Raw genomic sequence first — 20,857 nt, forward strand, 5'->3', positions numbered from 1 at the left:
GGCTATCTCTTTCATATATCTAAGTTCCATACATGTATGGCTCTGTCCCTGGACTCTGTATTTTATTCCACTGAACAATTCATTTGTTCCCCAACACTTTTGAAAGTGCTATAAGCTTCATAATAAGTCCTTATATCTGGTAGGGCAAGTCTCATCTTCCTCCTCTTCTTTAGAAGTGAACAGGCTATTCTTGGCCCTCTAGTCTAACAAATACATTTTAAAACCAACTTACTAAGTTTCACGAAAAACTTTGTTGTGATTTTGATGAGAACTTTACTGAATCTACAGATCAATTTGGGAAGAACTGATAACTTTACAATATTGCCTTTCTGTCCATGAATATGGTATCTCTCCACTTATTTCTATTTTTTAATGTCTCTTAATAATGTTTTATAGTTTTCCCTGTATAGGTCCTAGACATTTTTTATTAAGATTTATTCCTGCTGGGCCAGTGTGGCTTAGTGATTGAATGTCAACCCATGAACCAAGAGGTCCTTGGTTCCATTCTCAGTCAGGGCACATGCCCATGTTGCAGGCTTGAACCCCAGGAGGGGTGTGCAGGGCAGCCGATCGATGTCTCTTTCTCATCAAAGTTTTTATCTCTCTATCCCTCTCCCTCTAAAATCAATAAAAACATATTTAAAAAATATTTATTCCTAAATCCTTCATATTCTCTGATACTATTACAAATATTATTTACTTTTTATTTAATTACATTTTCTAGTTGTTTGTTGATGGTGCATAGAAATGAAATTGATTTTTGTGTATTAATCTTATATACAACCATTTGTTAAACCCTCTTATTATTTTAATTTATCTCTAGGTTCTTTAGGATGTTCTATATAAACAATCCATATCATTCACAAAAAATGACTGTGTTATATCTTCATTTCCAGTCCATATGCCTCTAATTTCTTTTTATCTTATTGTGCTGATCCTCAGATATAATATTCTTAAATGTTGGGCCTCAGAATTATAAGATTCTGGAAGTACTTCAGGGGTACTGCAAATATTTGCCTCCAATTTTATTTTAAAATACGTATCTACCTTTAGAAGTTTATAAAGTTTTTAAAAATCCAAAATTCAGTTTGATCTTGGTAGAGATGCCCTTTTCACTCTCCTTGTTCTTCCTGGTACTTTGCTTTCTCTTCCCTAATTTTATATTCATTCCCCTATGCTGAACCTGATGTCTGTCATAAACCCTTTCTGCTCTTCATTCTCAGAGTCCACAGAGAACTAGAGAGTCCATGTTTTCTGAGTCCACAGAGGCAAACTTAGAAACCAGGAAACATTGTTTTATGAAAATACTTTCTTCATGAGGCAGTAATATATAGCTGAATTTAACTATATCCTCCAGAGGACAAACTATCTGTACCAAAATATGAAATAAGAAAGGATACTGGAAAGACTGATTCTTTGACACAGCCGAGTTTGAGGCTCAGTTTCATACATACTTAGAATTTTAGACAACTACATTTATGTTAATAAAACCAGTATTAAAACAATATTTATACTTTATTTATACTGTATTAATAAAACCAGTATTAAAACAATACTTATACATTAAGGAATGATCACTTAATGAAAATCAATCACCAAATATAAACCTAGTAGTGAGAAAGAAGGAAATGATTTAATCATAAAAATTGACTTCAATGCCAAGAACGTACCTGCTACCACTCATTACATAACCCGAACATTCAAATGATGCAATTTCTTCACTTGTCAAACCAATTTCACCTCTTCGTGGGATACGTTTTCCAGCTTTTACATATTCAGCCATAGCTGCACCTTCCCCAGGTAACAGAGCATGGCCATAGCTACAAAGTAATTCAGAATTCAGAAAAGGTTCATTATAAAAACCTCATCATCTAAAGAGAGCACAAAAATTCATTTTCTCTCAGCAAACATTAGGAATAACAATTGCTGAGTGGACACATGCTACGAAGCCTAATATTAATTAATTTAATTAGTAACCTATGTAACTAACCCAGAAGTGCAGAGATATTTTGGAAGAATAAAAGAACTGGTGTTAGTATGTATAGATTCATATTTTACAATTATGGATAAATTTATCCCTACAGGTACTGCTTCTTTCAGCGAATTTCTTTTCCTTAAAAAAAAAAAAAGTAAAGAAATAATATAGCTCAAATTTAACATACTGTTTAGCCTTATAACCAATAATAACACAGTAACAATTTTCTATTACCTTTCATTCAAGGGGACTTTAAAACCTATCATCCCTTCATTCAATTCATTGAATAATTCTTAAATACCTATTAAGCAAAAATAATCTCTGATCTTGTAGGATTTACATATTAATAAGAATATAATTGAAATACAATTAGAATATATAATACATATCACAAAAGAAATAGAAAATTCTATGAGGATTAAAGGATGAAAGAGGGGTAGGAACCACACCTACTTGTGGAGGTACTGGGAATCAGCACATGCCCCTCCTATTTAAATGGGCTTTGAAGGATGGTAAGGGTTTTAACAGGAAGAAATTTAAGGTATTGAAGAAAACAGGGCTGAGGAAAATAGGGAAAGCCTATTGGAGGAAGAAATAAGGGAAACAAGGCACAATGTGGGAAAGTGCACAGTAAACACAGGAAAATTTAGTTCAGCTCAGTTGGAACCTGGGGTATAAATGAGGGAGCAGAGGGAGATAAGCTTGGAAAGATAAGTTAGGGGCTTACTTTTGGGAAGCTACTTTGTAAATGCACTATCAACTTACTTCAGAGGTTTATCATCTTGAGAGGCAAGTGTTTTTGGAGCCTCTGGGCCAATTAAATCTGAGGGTTCTTCAGGCTCTGCATGAAAGATGTTCAGAAAAATAATTCACCTTTTGACAAATTGGTTAATTTAATGTTTTATCTGTTCTGAGTCAAAGTCTATCAGAAGAACCTACTTGATCGATCCTTCCAGGGATTCTCCAGAAACTCTTCTTGGGAATCTTTAGAACTTGAGTCACTGGAATCTTTTCTGCTCTTCTTAGACTTCTTTTTCTTGTATTTCTTCCTGTAATTATTATAATTTGATACAAATTGACTTAATATTCCCATGTTAAAGGGTACATTATTTTTTCAAGGCAATGAAAAGACTGATTAAAATGATATGAATTCTCAGCTTATTCACAATTTTTAGAGAATTTTAATTTAAAAATCTTCTAACTTATTTAACCAAATTATGTTTCACTATAAAAAAAAGATTCCTAAAGGGAAAAATGAAATAAATTTCTCATGATATAGAAAGATAACAGAAATAAAGCAGTTTAAAAAACAGCTCTTACCAATTTGAGCATCAATAATTTCAAGTGTAATAGATTAAAAATCTTTAAACATGTATCATGTATCAATACTTGGGTTCATAATGATGTTAAAATAACCCAGCTCATTATTTAAAAAACTCATAAAACAAAAAGGTAAGCAACTGGGGGGTAAGAGATCAACCAAAGGATGTAAGCATAACCAATGGACACAGACAGTAGGGGTGTGAGGGCCTGTGCTGGGGGGCGGGAGCGGACTGGGAGAGGTCAATGGGGGAAAAAGGAGATATGTAATACTTTCAACAATAAAGAATTTTTAAAAAGTAAGTAATTATCCTGTCCTTCCTATATAAACTGTACTTCAGGGTTGCCAAATAGTTGATGAGGGTAGGTTTCGCTTATAAATACAGAGGACAGAACATGTTAAAAGGACATGATAATACAATCAGCAAAATCCATACTGCAGGAAATTCTACAGGATGAACGATTTGGTTTCTTCAACAATTTGCAAGAACAAAAATAGGAGAGGATAGAGATGTAAGAGACATATAAATCAATGGCAATTTATGACATTACTTGGAGCCTGATTTGAATATACTGTACAAAAAACTACCAAGAATTGAGAGGTTGTTAAATATTTTTAGTACTGCAGTTATGATTTTTTTAAAAAAAAGAATGCCTATCTTTTAGAGAAACATGGTGATTTATGGATAGAATGATATCTGGGATTGGTATAAAAATAATGGGGGGGGGCAGTAAGACTGCCCATGAGTTGGTAATTGTGCAAGCTGGGCAATAGTTACATGGGGGATCATTTTACTGTTTTACGTAATTTTATATATATTTGAACTTTTCCATAATAAAAATTAAAGAAAAAAACTGACGATCTGCGTTTCTTCTTCTTTTCCTTTTTCTTGGCTTTCTTTGATCTCCTTTTTGTGTCTTCATCTGCAAATGAAAGCACATTAGAAATTTTTAAAAAATTCATATCCCCGATACTTTTGAGTAGATAAATATCCCATTGCTGTTCTATTTGTTGTTACACAGAATTAATTAATTCATTTATTGCTACTTGTCAGGAAGTATGCTAGGCACTGGGGACACAGAAGTTAAAGTCACACTAAGTACTTGGTGATAAGGGGTATTATTTTTGTTACATGAAATAACATATTGTTATTAAATAGGAAAATGTCACAAAAAGAGATGTATACAGAAATCCTTGGGGTAGCAGTGTGATATTTGTAATTTATGTCGACTATCTCAGAAAAAAAAAATATTTGAAGCAAATATTTCAAAATACTAACAATTGTTAAAACCTAGGTGATATGTATATGGTTTTATGCTATTCTCTTTACTTTTCTGAATGTCTGGGTATCTTCATGATAGAAAGAGAGAAAACCCTATGTGTGTTTGGGGGGATGCTTTCCAGGAGCTCAGTCTAATGGAAGAGAAAGAGGTGAAGAGATAAATAGAATCTGGAGTGATAGGGGGAAGCCTGGGGCACTCTGGGCCTACAGGAGTCTCAAAATCAGGCTGATATGGAGAGGGTAGTTGAGGAATTGCTGGCCAGGCAAAGGTGACTCTAAAGCTACTTCTTTTTAAAATCAGTTTCTAAAGAAAAAAAATACAATAAAATCAGTTTTATTACAAAAGTAATGCATGCTAATTGCTGAAATGAGTAAGCCAAGCCACATGCAGGGAGAGACTGGCATTGCAGGCAGACAGACTATCTGTATCAAGTAACAAAAACAAGAGAAAGAACATGGGATATTGAGGAGACAGAAAGTAGTTCTCAAGCTACAGAGGATGCTCTGAGAGAAAGTGAGAGAGTATATGTGATCAGAGTGGATTAATCAAGGTCTGAACTTTACCCTGAAGGCCATTAAGAGCTACTAAATGAAGCATTAAGTAGGGGACTGAAATGTTCAGATTTGTGCTTTAACACGTTAAACACCAAGCCTGTTTGGTCTTCCTTTCCGTTTCAGTCACCAGTGACTGACATGGCGCTTAAAGTGTTAAGAAAGTCCAGTCTTCCAGCAATGAGGAAGAAAAGTGACAATGGAGGCTAGGCAACCCAGGTGACATGAGAGGAAGGGGTACGTTTGTGTAATGTGTCCTTAGAGGAGGCATCCTCTGTCAATCATCAGCCAGGACTGGGCACAAAAAAGGTGGCTTTTTGATGTGTAACCCACAGGGGTGTCTTCCTTCCTTAAATCAGCTGCCAGCCTGAAGGGGAACCTTTATGTGTAACCTTTTGAAAATTGCACAAAGGTTCCCACTGAGTGTGAGAATTACACAAAAGAGCTGCTCTACTGGGCTGATGCAGCCCTGTATGGCTTGGTTTGGCACCACACGCCTTGCAGCCCAATCCCAACTTGGTTCAGTACCACAGGCCTTGTACAACTACACACAAACAATCTAGAGTCACACTGCTTACGTTTGAATCCAAAATGTGTGACCTTGAGGGTGGTACTTTAAGCTGCTCTGTGCCTCCCTTTCCTCATCTCTAAGATGTATCCTATAGTTACTGTGTGGATTAACTAGCAAGGACTTAGCAGGGTGCCAGGCACAAAGTCAGTAAGTGTTAAAAGACTCTTGACTATTACTATTGTTTTTAAGAAACTACTTCTGAAATAAACTTTAAGAAGTAAAAGTAGTTTTGAAGCGAGGCTTGCAGAATGATGCTGACTTTCTTACCACTGGAGTCTGTTTCAGAATCAGAGTCACTGTCGCTATCGTCAGAATACTTCTTGTGTTTTCTTTTAGATGATTTTTTCTTTCTCCGTTTCTTGGACCTTTCTTTTGAATGGCTAGACTTCTTCTTCTTCTTCTTTTCTTCTACATAAAATACAAATAAAAACTAACGTCTAAAGAAGTATTACTGAATACCAATTTTACTGTATTTGAAATACTGAAAAGGAATGTGATAGACAATTTGAACAAAAGTAATGCCTAATGTTCAACTATTTATAAACTTATTTTTAAACTTCTAAATAAAAAAGCTCTGCATTTAAAATAATACCTTCTGAAGTAGAAGCTGAAGTGGTGCTTTTCTTTGGTTCTTCATCCTCTACTGGTGTATGTTCATCAGAGCTGAATTTAAAGAAGATGGTTATAAGAATCAGAAAACTGGTGGGCCAGTCAAGATGATGGAATAGGTAAACATGGTACTTGGAACGTCCTATAACCACATCAAAATTACAACTAAACTACAGAACCACCATCATTCAGAACCACCTGAAATCTAGCTGAACCGAGTCCTACAACTAAAAATATACAGAAGAAGCCACATCGAGACTGGTAGGAGAGGCAGAGACACTGAATGGGCTAGTCCCACACCCATGTGTGGCAGTTAAAAATTGGGAGGGATACCTTGGATGTAGAGTTCACCCCTGAGAAGTGAGGGGTCCAGTCCCACACCAAGCCCCCCAACCCAGGGTTCCAGTGCCAGGAAGAAAAGGTACCATAACTCCTGGCTCTAAAAACAAGCAGGGGTTGTGGCTGAGTGAGAGAAAGGGACTTACTCAGACTCACTCACTCTGAGTTTTAGCACTGGGGCAGCAGCTCAAAAGGCATTAGGGACATATGGGGAGAAACTAAATTCTCAGGGCAAGTCTAGAACTTCCTACAACCACAGCTTTCTCCCAGACAGAAGTGGTGGCAGAGGCCATTGTTCCCTTGCTGAACTCTTGCCACATAGAGCCGGCAAGTGGGTGCCATATCTGAGTCTCCATCAAGCTGACTAAGAATGTTTGCTCTGCCCTGGTGATTTCCTGAGACCCCATCCCTCCCAACTTTCAAGCCCACCAAAGCCTTTTCCAGTGGCTTTGCTCTCTTGCCTCATGCTTTGGACTTTCCTAAAATCTCTCAAACAAGCAGCATCTGGCTTCTTTGTATTCTGTGTCTCTTGCTAAGTGGTCCCAGGCCCAGCACTAGCAACAGCCAGACTTGGTTTGCAGCTTGGCCTCTCTCAGGTACCTCCAAGCCCAGCACAAGTAGCAGCCATCTGCAGTAGCTCATGTAAGTGGACCCAGGCAGGGCACAGGCTGTGGCTGACCATGCACCTTCCAGGAGGCTCCAGAGACAGCATACCTGGTGGACAGCTTCATACCATGCTGGATTATATCCCAACTACCTTCACGAGTGACACACTCAAAGGGTGGGTTCAGCAGGCACCAAAGCCCCATTGAAGTGAGTCCTGTTCTGTGGGGTTGGCCACTTCACAGCAGCTCCTCTGCTGTACTTATAGCTGGTCTTTGCAGCAGAGTGGCCTGGGGGTGGGGGGGGTGGTCAATCCCCCCCAATGCCGTGCCAACAGCAATCGAGGCTCAATTACAACAGAATAGTGCACACAGCCCACACAGGGGGTGCACCTGGAATGCCCAGCTCAGGTGACCAGGAACACTGTGCCACTGTGCACTATTAGATACCTACTACGTAAGGCCACTCTACCAAGACTGGGAGACATAGCAGCTCTACATGATACATAGAAACAAACACAGGGAGGCTGCCAAAATGAGGAGACAAAGAAACAGGTCCCAAATGAAGAACAGAACAAAACTCCAGAAAAAGAACTAAGCAAAATGGAGACAAGCAATTTACAAGATGCAAAGTTCAAAACACTGGTTATAAGGATGTTCAAGGAACTTAGAATTTCAACAGCATAAAAAAAGGACATGGAGTCCTGGCTGGCTGATCAGTGGTTAGAGTGTCATCCTATAGACTGAATGGTTGCAGGTTTGATTCCCAGTCAAGGGCATATACCTCATATATAGGCTTGATCCCCGCCCCAATCAGGGCATATGTAGGAGGCAACCAATCGATGTGTCTCTCTCACATTGATGTCTATGTCTCTCTCTCTCTCTTTTCCCTCCTCTCTCTCTCAAAAACCAATGGAGAGAATATCCTCAGGTAAGGAATCAAAAAGGACATGGAGCCTGGCCAGTATGGCTCGGTTGGTTGCAGCACTGACCCATACATGGGTTCTATTCCTGGTCAGGGCACATGTGGGAGGCAGATGATTGCTGTTCCTCTTTCACATTGATGTTTCCCTCTCTCTCCCTCTCCCTTCCTCTCTCTCTTAAAATCAAGAAAAAAATATCCTCAGGTAAGGATTAAAAAAATAAAATAAGGACATGGAAACTATAAAAAAGGACCAGTCAGAAATGAAGGATACACTAACTGAAATGAAGAATAAATTACAGGGAATCAACAGTAGAGTAGATGAAGCAAAGAATCAAATCAGCGATTTGGAAAACAAGGAAGCAGAAAACACCCAATCAGAACAACAAAAAGAATAAAAAAGATGAGGATAGTGTATGGAGCCTTTGGGACAACTTCAAGCATACCAACATTCGTACCATGGGGGTGCCGCAAAGGGAAGAGAGACAGTAAGGAACTGAAAACCTATTTGAAAAAATAATGATAGAAAACTTCCCTAACCTGGTAAAGAAAGTAGACATAGAAGTCCAGGAAGCACAGAAAGTCGCAAAAGTAAATTAAACCAAAGAGGCCTATACCAAGATACATCATAATTAAAACGTCAGAAGTTAAAGAAAAAGAGAGAATATTTTTTTGAAAAAATTTTACTTATTGATTTGAGAGAGAGAGAGAGAGAGAGAGAGAGAGAGAGAGAGAGAGAGAGGAAGAGAGAGAGAGGAAGAGAGACAGAGATTAACTTGTTGTTCCACTTATTTATGCATTCATTAGTTGATTCTTATATGTGCCCTGACTGGGATCAAACCCACAACCTGGGCATATTAGGACACTGTTCTAATCAACTGAGATACCTGGCCAGTGCCAAAGAGAGAATCTTAAAAGCAGCAAGAGAAAAGCAGTTAGTAACCTATAAGGGACCTCCCATAATACTATCAACTGATTTCTCAGCAGAAACTTTGCAAGCCAGAGGGACTGGCACAAAATATTCAAAGTGATGAAAAGCAAGGATCTACAACCAAGATTACTCTATACAGCAAATCTATTATTTAGAATCAAAGGACATACAAAGAGGTTCCCAGGCAAGAAAAAGCTAAAGGTGTTTGTTCATCACCAACAAATGAGTATTACAATAAACATTAAGGTGTCTTCAAGAAGAAGAAGAAAAGACAAAAAATATGAACAACAAAATGGCAATAAATACATTATCTATCAATAATCACTTTAAATACAAATAGATTAAATGCTCTAATCGAAAGATATATGGTGAGCCTTGGCTAGGTTGCTCAGTTTGTTGGAGTGTAATCCTATACACCAAAAAGTTGCAAGTTCAATCCCTTGTCTGGGTACATACGGGAAACAACTAATCAATGTTTCTCTCTCACATTGATGTTTCTCTCTCTCTCTCTCTCTCTCTCTCTCTCTCTCTCTCCCCCCCCTCTCCCCCTCTCTCCCCCTCTCTCTTCCTCTCATTCTAAAATTAATAAAAACATATCCTCGGGTGAGGATTTAAAAAAAAAGATATACAGTGACTAAATGGATAATAAAATAAGACTTTTACATATGCTGCCTACAAGAGACTCACTTCAGATTGAAAGACACACACAGACTGAAAGTAAAGGGATGGAAAATATATTTTCTGAAAATGGAAACAAAACAAAACAAAACAAAAAGCTGGGGTAGCAATACTTAATATCAGACGAAATAGACTTTAAAGCAAAGGCTATAACAAGAGACAAAGAAGAATCCAGCAACTCCACTTCTGGGTATTTCTCCAAAGAAAGCCAAAACACTAAATTGAAAAGACATAGAACCCTTGTGGGGTAGCTCAGTTGGTTAAAGCATTGTCCCAATATGCCCTTGGTGGGTTCAATCCTCAATTAGGGCACATACAAGAACCAACTAATGAATGCATAAATAAGTGAAACAACAAGTCAATGTCTCTCTCAAATCAAAATTAAAAACTAAAAATAAAAGATATATAATCCATGTTTATTGCAGCATTACTTATAATAGCCAAGATATGGAAGCAACCCAAGTGTCCATCAATAGATAGCATGGCCCATCCAGTGTGGATGAGTGGTTGAGCATTGACCTATGAACTAGGAGGTCACAGTTCAAGTCCCAGTCTGGGCACATGCCTGAGTTGTGGGCTCAATCACTGGTAGGAGGCAGCTGATCAATGATTTTCTCTCATCATTGATGTTTCTGTCTCTCTCCCTCTCTGAAATCAATAAAAATGTATATATTTAAAAAGATGAAATGGATGGACCTAGAGGATATTATGCTAAGTTAAATAAGTCAGACAGAATTTAAAAAGCCAGATGGTTTCACTTATATGTGGAATCTAAAAAACAAATAAGCAGAACAGAACAAACTCATAGATACAGAGAACATTTCGATGGTTACCAGATGGGAGAAGGTTTGTGGGGATGGGTGAAGAAGGTGAAGGGATTTAGAAGTACAAATTGGTAGTTACAGAATAGTCAAAGGGTATAAAGTATAGGATAGGAAATATAGTCAATAATTATATATGGTATCAGATGGGCACTATATTTATCAGGGTGATCACTTCATAAGTTATATAAATGTCTAATCACAAGGTTGTACACCTGAAACTAATATAATATTGTATGTCAACTGTAATTTAAAAAGAAAAAAAAAGAGAGAGAGAGAAACCAAGATGGCGGCATAGGTAAACACCTGAAATTGCTGCCTCGAACAACCACTTCAAAACTACAACTAAAAGATAAAACGGACATCATCCAGAACCACAGGACGGCTGGCTGAGTGGAAATTCTACAACTACAAGGAAAGAGAAAAGCACACTGAGACTCGGAGGAGGTGCGGAAATAAAGTGCAGAGGTATGGAGGCGCGTGAGCAGAAAGGGCTGGCAACTGAGTACGTGGTTGTCTTTTTCAATCGGGAGGGAGACAAAAGCTCCTGACTGCTCTGAACTCCAGTTCTGGGCGAGACTCTGGGGACCCAGACTCATACAGGGAAAACTGGACTGGCTGGCATCGGCAGAACTCAAGGGCGGCTTTCTCTCAGAGATGCTTGCAGCGATTACCATGGGACACTGAGACCCGGGCCTCTTCGGGCAGGGCTGAGAATCAGCCATAGCTGTTTGCTCTGCCCTGTTGATTCCCTGAGACCCCGCCCCACCTAAGCTGTGCACAGAGGCCTTTGCATATGAATGGCCTGGCCCTTTGCAATCTAAAATTACCTAACAAACTGCAGCTGGGTCAGAGAGACCCAGAACTTCCAAAAGAAGGCCCAAAGCCCCACAGCAGCTTACACTGCTTCACAGCTGGGCCTCATGTGGGCACCTCCAAACTCCAAAGAAGAGGAATCTGCAGATCTCTCTGTAGCTCCTGCTGGGTGGCCTCAGGAAGAGGCTAAATTAGCACCTCCTTAGAGATCCAAGAGCCAGTGTACGCAGTGGTCAGTGTGGGACCATCCAGATTACAACTCCTCAGATCCATAAGGGACACACTTAGGGGGCAGACTCAGTGAGCACCAAAGCCCCACTGAAGCAAGTCTTGCCCCATAAGGGTGTCTCCAGCACAGAAGTTCTCCCAGCGTAGACACAGCTGACCCTCACAGCCAATTGGCCTGGAGATAAATTCCTCCCAGTGATACCAACAACAATCAAGGCTTAACTACAACAAGACTGTGCACACAGCCCACAAAGGGGTGCACCAAGAGTGTCCACCTTAGGTAACTGGGGAGGCTGAGCCACTGGGCCCTATAGGACACCTACCACACAAACCCACTCTATCAACACAGGGAAGCAGCCAAAATGCGAAGACAAAGAAACAGGTCACAAATGAAAGAAATGGAGGAAAGCAAACTACTGGATATAGAGTTCAAAACCATGGTTATAAGGTTTTTCAAGAATTTTCTAGAAAAGGCCGATAAATTTAGTGAGACCCTCAAGGATATGAAAAAGGACCAACTAGAAATTAAGCATACACTGACTGAAATAAAGAAAAATATACAGAGATCCAACAGCAGACTAGAGGATCGCAAGAATCAAGTCAAAGATTTGAAATATGAAGAAGCAAAAAACACCCAACCAGAAAAGCAAAAAGAAAAAAGAATCCAAAAATATGAAGATAGTGTAAGGAGCCTCTGGGACAACTTCAAGCATACCAACATCCGAATTATGGGGGTGCCTGAATAGAGAGAGAGCAAGATATTGAAAACCAATTTGTAGAAATAATGACAGAAAACTTCCCCTACCTGGTGAAACAAATAGACTTACAAGTCCAGGAAGCGCAGAGAACCCCAAACAAAAGGAATCCAAAGAGGACCACACCAAGACACATCATAATTAAAATGCCAAGAGCAAAAGACAAAGAGAATATTAAAAGCAGCAAGAGAGTAACAGTTAGTTACCTATAAGGGAGTACCCATACGATTGTCAGCTGATTTCTCAACAGAAACTATGCAGGCCAGATGGGAGTGGCAAGAAATATTCAAAGTGTTGAATAGCAAGAATCTACAACCAAGATTACTCTACCCAGCAAAGCTATCATTCAGAATTGAAGGGCAGATAAAGAGCTTCACAGATAAGAAAAAGCTAAAGGAGTTCATCACCACCAAACCAGTATTATATGAAATGCTGAAAGGTATTCTTTAAGAAGAGGAAGAAGAAGAAAAAGGTAAAGATAAAAATTATGAACAACAAATACATATCTATCAACAAGTGAATCTAAAAATCAAGTGAATAAAAATCTGATGAACAGAATAAACTGGTGAATATAATAGAATCAGGAGCATAGAAAGGGAGTGGACTGACAATTCTCAGGGGGAAAGGGGTGTGGGGGGTGTGGGAAGACAAAAATCGTACACCTATGGATGAGGAAAGTGGGGCGGGATAAGGGCAGAGGTTGGGGTGGGAACCGGGTGGAGGGGAGCTATGGTGGGTAAAAAGAGGAACAACTGTAATAATCTGAACAATAAAGATTTATTAAAAAAATAAAAAGAAAAAAGAATCAGAAAAGTAATGAAATATGGACCACTGAGTATAAAAATATAGACTTAAAAATTTTCAGTAACAAATGATTTCCAAGAAACATTAAAATAAGCACTGGACTGCTTTTCTAAGAGTACAGTTTAAGGATTTACCACCTTCATAATAATAGTAGAGGCCCAGTGCACAAGTTAGTGCACTGGTGTGGTCCCTCAGCCTGGCCTGCAGGGATCAGGCTGAAACCGGCTCTCTGACATCCCCCGAGGGATTCCAGATTGCAAGAGGGCGGTACTTGGGTGACGCACCCCGGAATTGGGCTCCCTCCTCTCTGGTTCTGGGTGTGTCACCTGAGAACTGCAGCTGCCAAGTCACTGCAGCTTGGCAGCTCCTGCATTGAGCGTCTGCCCCCTGTTGGTCAGTGCGTGTCATAGCTACCGGTTGGAGCGTCTGCCCCCTGGTGGTCATTGCGCATCATAACTACCGGTCAGATGGTCAAACAGTCGGATGATCACTTAGGCTTTTATATATATAGATAATAATTATTTACCCTTGCATAATGCTTTAGAGTTCACAAAGTGCTATTCCAACTGAAAGTAGAATGTAAGATTTCTATTTTCAGAAGAAGCCTCAGAGAAAATGTAGGGAACCATAAGGAAAGATGAAAGAAAGTGGAGATAAGAAGGCTTAGGGAAGACATCATAATTTTATTCTATGTGTGTAAAGGACATATGGCAGAACAGCAACTGTTCTGTCTCCCTAGAGCAGTGGTCGGCAAACTGCGGCTCACGAGCCACATGCGGCTCTTTGGCCCCTTGAGTTTTTAGCAAAGGCCAGCTTAGGAGTACCCTAATTAAGTTAATAACAATGTACCTACCTATATAGTTTGTTTAAAAAATTTGGCTCTCAAAAGAAATTTCAACCGTTGTACTGTTGATATTTGGCCTGTTCACTAATGAGTTTGCCGAACACTGCCCTAGAGCAAGAAGAACCTGACATACTACAGTGTAAACACATTTCATTCTGTTGTAGATAATTTTGCAAATGAGTATTATAAAAATTCTGTAATAGCTTAGAAAAGGAATCACTATCCTATATAATAAAAGGTTAATATGCAAATTGTCCCCTCGAGAGTTCGACAACCAGGAGTTTGACCACTTGCTATGATGTGCACTGACCACCAGGAGGTGGCACGGAATGAAAGAACACCTCTGCTGGCGGCTGGAAGGCCCCAATCGGCCCTGATAGCCAGCCAGGACTAGGGACCCTACCCTTGCATGAATTTCGTGCACCAGGCCTCTAGTATCATATAATCTTTTCTCTGAAAATCACATCTGGAATAATTTAAATATTACCTAGAAAATTACTTTTAGGGTTCTTTCCAATTCTAATTCTTTGAATTCAGATTCTTCAAAGCATTTCACAAAGATATTTGTTAAGAACAAGTTTCAGATAATAATGCTTTATCACCCTATCACAAATTACAAGTTTACCTGTCAAGCCCATTGTTTCAACTTAACCTAAAGTAGACACAGAAACAGGGGAGAGGGAATAAGAATCATATGAACAGAATCAAAGAGAAAAAAATAAGAAAAATGAAAAAGGATTAAGCCTTTAGATAGTATCTGACACAGGAAAATGAAACAAAACCATATCAGTATATTCATTGTAAAAAAATTCATTTGGGCCCTAGCTGGTTTGGCTCAGTGGACAGAGCATCACCCTGTGGACCAAAGGGTCTCAGGTTTGATTCTGGTCAAGGGCATATACCTTGGTTGCAGGCACCTCCCTGGCCTGGGCCCTGGTTGCGGCTTGTGCAGGAGGCAACCAATTGAACTGTTTCTCTCATATCAATGTTTCTCTCTGTCTTTCCCTATCTCTTCCACTCTCTCTAAAAATCAATGGGAAAATATCCTCGGGTGAGGTTTAACACACACACACAATTCATTTGGGAACAGAATAGAGAGCGTGGAAATAAACCTACGCATACATGGTCAATTTGTGTACAACAAAGGAGCCAAGAATATACAGAGTAGGGCACAAGTAGGTTTACAATTGTGAGTATGGGGAACACAGAGTTTATTCTTGCATTACTATTTATTAGCTATTATGTTATTTTCCATGTTAACAACTGTAAACCTACTTTTGCCCACCTCTGTATAAAAATATCAAATCATTATGTTATGCACCTGAAACTAATATAATGTTGTATGTCAATTACCTCAAAAAGTCCCTTTGTAGATCAACAACAATACAATCATAGCAGGGGACTTTAACACCCCACTGACTTCACTGGATAGATCTTCCAGGCAAAAAACTAACAAGGAAACAGTGACTCTAAAGGACACACTGGATCAGATGGATTTTAATTGACATTTATAGAACATTTCACCACAAAGCTGAAAATATACATTCTTCTCAAGTGCACATGGATCAATCACAAAGACAGACCACATGTTAGGACACAGCACGAGTCTCTACAAATTCAAGAAGACTAAAATCATATCAAGCATCTTCTCAGTGGAATGAAATTAGAAATCAACTGCAATAAAAACAGCCAAAAACATTCAAACACATGGAGGCTAAATAGCATGCTATTAAACAATGAATGGGTTACCAACGAAACCAAGAAAGAAATAAAAAACTTCCAGGAAACAAATGAAAACAAATACACAACCACCCAAAATCTCTGAGTCACAGTAAAAGTAGTCCTGAGAGGGAAGTTCATAGCACTACAGGCCTACCTCAAAAAACAAGAAAAATCAACAATAAACTATATAACCCTACAACTTAAAAGAACTAGAAAGAGAATAACAAGAAACTCCCAGAGTAAGTAAAAGGAAGGAAATAATAAAATTGGAGCATAGCACTCAAGGGGAGGGGACCTCACAAAGATTTGAACTTTCACTCACTAAAGAGTAAAACCAGGATTAAAAATGGCAGCAGAGTAAGTGGATGTTGCACAAACATGCTCCCAGGAATAAACTGGAATTACAACTAAAATACAGAAAAATTTCCTGAATAATCAACAGAAGACTCACTGGAGAGAACCCTGATAACCAAGGACAGTAAGTGGAGACTGCATAGAGACTGGTAGGAGGAGGGAAGGCATGGCAGGGCTCTTACAGATAGCAACTGAAGTTCTGGAGAGAGCTCTCAGCTGTGGGGGTTTTCCATTGAGAACTCTGAGGTCTAATCCCCAAGCTGGGAACCCCAGCAGAGAGAACCAGAACTGAGAAGGGTACCCACATAACATCTGGCTGTGAAAAGCAGCAAGGTTGCTGCCTGTCAGGAATTGATGGCTGGAAATTAAGGCATCCTCTTAAAGGGCCAACACACAAAATTCCCTGAGGAGCCACTCATCTTGTGCTCTGGCAGAGGGAGGGCAGAATGGACTGGAGTAGTGTGAGCAGAAGCCATGATCAGGGACTCGGGGGTTAGAGTTTAGGAGGCAGACACCCCAGTTTTCTGTGCTGAGTCATTCCCTCACACTGCAGAGGACATATTTCTCATGCAGACATTAGCTATATAGGCGGCTTTGCCTGGGGGGAAAGACAGTTGACTCGCCCTATTGGAAAATACCTTGCCCCGTGGTGTGAAGTTTCCAAGGCCCAATAGGATACTGAGAATAACAATTAGCTTCCAGGCAGAAGCAATTACCCCACCCTGTTGAAAAAAAACTCACCACACCAGTGGACAATTGCCTGAGGGCAATTCAAGATGAAATCCTATCAGTCTGTAGGCAGAGGCGGTCTCCGGAGGCTTTGAGTCTTTGCCTGATCTAATTAGACAGAAACAGTGTTTGACACTGTCCTACACTAGAGACTGAGAGGTGTAGTAGAGCTACCTAATACATAGTCACAAATCCAAAGAGGCAGCCAAAATGAGGAGACAAAGAAACAACCCCATAATGAAATAAAAGAATTCTCCAGAAGAAGAAATGAAATGGAGATAAGAAATTTATCTGATACAGAGTTCAGAATAATGATGGAAAAGATGCTCAAAAGCATGAGAAAAGATACAGTAATAACAAAAACAGAAATAAAGAATGACATAGCACAAATAAAGGAACACATTGGAAGGAACACACAGCAGATTAGGGGAAGCTGAGGATCGAATCAGTGAATTAGAAGACAGGGTTGAAAAAAAAATCACTCAATTGGAGAACCAAAAAAGAAAAAAAAAACAATTGAAAAACAGGAGGACAGTTTATGAGAGCTGTGGGACAATGTGAAACGTAACAATATTCGAATAGCAGGTATGCCAGAAGAGGCAGAAAGGGAGAAAAGATAGAGAACGTGTTTGAAGAAATAATCACAGAAAACTTCCCTAATCTAGTAAAGAAAAAGTCACACAAGTTCAGGAGGCACAGAGAACCGCAAGCAAGAAGAACACAAACAGACCCATGCCCAGACACATCAAAATTAAAATGCCAAAAATTAAAGACAAAGAGAGAAACTTAAAGGCAGCAAGAGAAAAGAGAAAAGCAAACGGTTAACTATAAAGGAACTCCCATAAGGCTGACACTCATCAGAAACTCTACAAGCCAGAAGGGAATGGCATGAAGTACTCAAGGTAATGGAAAGCAAGGATCTGAAACCAAAGTTACAATATCCAACAAGGCTATCATTCAAAATAGATGGTCAAATAAAGAACTTCCTGGGGGGAAAAAAGGCTAAAGGAGTACATCACCACCAAGCCAGCATTACAAGAAATGCTAAAGGGACTGCTGTAATGAGAAGAAGAAACAGAGAGAGAAACCTAGGCATACAGAATTAAAATGGCAATAAATAAGTACCTATCAATAATAACTTTAAATATAAATGGATTAAATGCTCCTAGCAAAAGGCATAGAGTAGCTGAATGGATACAAAAACATGACCTAACTATATGCTGTCTACAAGAGACCTACCTCAGAACAAAAGATACACACAGGAGTGAAGGAACAGAAAAAAATTTTCCATGCAAATGGCAAAGAAAAAAAAACCTGGAGTAGAATACTCATATCCGACAAAACAGACTTCAAAATGACAGCCATCACAAGAGATAACAAAGGTCACTACATAATACTAAAGGGATCGATCCAAAAGAGGATATAACCCTGGTAAACATATATGCACCCAATATAAGAGCACATAAATATATAACAAAAACTTATAGAGAACTTTAAAGGAGAGACCAACAACAATACAGTCATAGTAGGGGAATTTAACACCCCACTGACTTCACTGGATAGATCTTCCAGGCAAAAAATTAACAAGGAAACAGTGTCTCTAAAGGACACACTGATCAGATGGATTTAATTGACATTTATAGAACATTTCACGCCAAAGATGAGAACATACATTCTCCTCAAGAGTACATGGACCATTCACAAAGATAGATCACACGTTAGAACACAAAATAAGTCTCTACAAGTTCAAGAAGATTGAAATCGTATCAAGCATCTTCTCAGATCACAGTGGAATGAAATTAGAATTCAACTACAGTAAAAACACCCCAAAACATTCAAACACATGGAGGCTAAATAGTATGTTATTAAACAATGGATGGGTTACCAACGAGATCAAGAAAGAAATAAAGAACTTCCTGGAAACAAGTGAAAATGAACACACAACAACCCAAAATCTCTGAGTCACAGCAAAAGCAGTCCTGAGAGGGAAGTTCACAGGACTACCGGCCTACCTCAAAAAACAAGAAAAATCAACAATAAACCATTTAACCCTACAACTTAAAGAACTATAAAGAGTGCAACAAGAAAAGTCCAGTGTAAGTAGAAGGAAGGAAATAATGAATATTAGAGCAGAAATAAATGACATAGAGACTAAAAACAAATGAACAAACAAACAAAAACAACAACAACACAAAAATCAACGAAACCAAGTGCTGGTTCTCTGAGAGGATAAACAAGATTGATGGACTGTTAGCCAAATTCATCAAGAAACAAAGAGAGAGGACCAAAATAAATAAAATCAGAAACAAAAGCAGAGAGGTAACCACTGACCACTGACACCACAGAAATAAAAAGGATTGTAAGAAAATACTATGAACAGCAATATGCTAAGAAGCTGGACAATGAGGATGAAATGGCCAAATTCCTAGAAAAAAAAACACAATCTCTTAAAACGGAATCAGGAAGAATAAAAAAATCTAGATAGGGCAATAACAACTGATGAAATAGAAATAGTAATCAAGAAACTCACACCAAACAAAAGCCCTGGTACTGATGGCTTCACAGGGGTGTTTCACCAAATATTCAAGGAAGAACTAACACCTATACTCCTCAAACTATTCCTAAAAGTCCAAGAGGAAGGAACACTTCCAAGCTCTTTTTATGATGCCAGCATTATCCTAATTCCCAAACCAGATAAAGACACTACAAAGAAAGAATTACAGGCCAATATTCCTGATGAACATAGATGTTAAAATCCTCAACAAAATATTAGCAAATTGGATCCAGTAATACATTTAAAAGATCATACACCATGATCAAGTGGGATTTCTGCCAGGATGCAAGGCTGGTGCAATATTCACAAACCAATAAACGTGATACATCATATAAAGAAAATGAAAGACAAAAATCACATGATCACATCAACAGACACAGAAAAAGCATTCAACATAATCCAACACCCATTTTTGATAAAAACTCTCAGCAAAGTGGGAATAGAGGGAGCATATCTCAACATGATAAAGGCCATATATGACAAACCTACAACGAACATCATACTCAATGGGCAAAAATAAAAAGCATTTCCTCTAAGAACAGGAACAAGACAGGGATGTCTGCTTTCACCACTCCTATTCAACATAGTACTGAAAGTCCTAGCCACATTGATCAGACAAGAAGAAGAAATACAAGGCATCCAAATTGGAAAGTAGGAAATAAAACTCTCATTATTCGCAGATGACATGATATTGTACATAGAAAACCCTAAAGCCCTGACTGGTTTGGCTCAGTGGATAGAGCGTTGGGCCGTGGACTGAAAGGGTTCAATTCCAGTGGAGGGCATGTACCTTGGTTGCGGGCTCAATCCCCAGTAGGGGGCGTGCATGAGGCAGCTCATCCATGTTTCTCTCTCATTGATGTTTCTGACAATCACTCTCCCTTCCTCTCTGTAAAAAATCAATAAAAATATAAAAAAAGAAAGAAATCTATGTTAAAAAAAAAGAAAAAGAAAACCCTAAAGACTCCACCAAAAAACTACTAGATTTAATAAATGAATTTGGCAATGTAGCAGGATACAAAATCAACACTAAAAAAATCGAGGGCTTTTTTATTCACCAATAATAAATTCTCAGAGAAACTAAACAAACAATCCCATTTACCATTGCAACAAAAAAATTAAGATACTCAGGAATAAACTTAACCAAGGAGGCAAACTACAGTACTCAGAAAACTACAGGGCGTTGAAAAATGAGAGAGAAGAAGATATAAACAAGTGGAAGAATATACCGTATTCATGGATTGGTAGAAGCAACATCATTAAAATGTTCATATTACCCAAGGAAATCTACAAATTCAATGCAACCCCTATTTACACTAATAAAAGAGAAATATGCAAATTGCCCATCACTCTGCTACGCCCACCAGACAATCAGGAGTGAGTATGCAAATTAACTCAACAATGATGGCAGCGGCCATGGAGCTGTAGTGAGCAGGAGGCTTGGGTTG

The 20,857-nt window shown here is 38.9% G+C and overlaps 1 protein-coding gene across 2 annotated transcripts in view; it reads right to left on the reverse strand.

The window, feature by feature from the left end:
* The window catches only part of NKAP (NFKB activating protein), a 35,014-nt gene that overhangs the window by 5,749 nt on the left and 8,408 nt on the right, over window positions 1-20,857 (reverse strand). Inside the window, exons 3-8 of one of the 2 annotated variants that reach the window (XM_080651886.1) lie at window positions 6,294-6,364; window positions 5,969-6,109; window positions 4,156-4,219; window positions 2,915-3,024; window positions 2,741-2,816; window positions 1,671-1,820 (exon numbers count right to left, since the gene is read on the reverse strand). In XM_080651886.1, the coding sequence (XP_080508012.1) occupies window positions 1,671-1,820; window positions 2,741-2,816; window positions 2,915-3,024; window positions 4,156-4,219; window positions 5,969-6,109; window positions 6,294-6,364 (612 nt within the window). The remainder of the gene's footprint in view (window positions 1-1,670; window positions 1,821-2,740; window positions 2,817-2,914; window positions 3,025-4,155; window positions 4,220-5,968; window positions 6,110-6,293; window positions 6,365-20,857) is intronic. The other variant, XM_080651887.1, reaches the window with a different exon arrangement.

The sequence above is a fragment of the Plecotus auritus genome (assembly GCF_963455305.1).
Source record: "Plecotus auritus genome assembly, chromosome: X".
NCBI classification, from domain to species: domain Eukaryota; kingdom Metazoa; phylum Chordata; class Mammalia; order Chiroptera; family Vespertilionidae; genus Plecotus; species Plecotus auritus.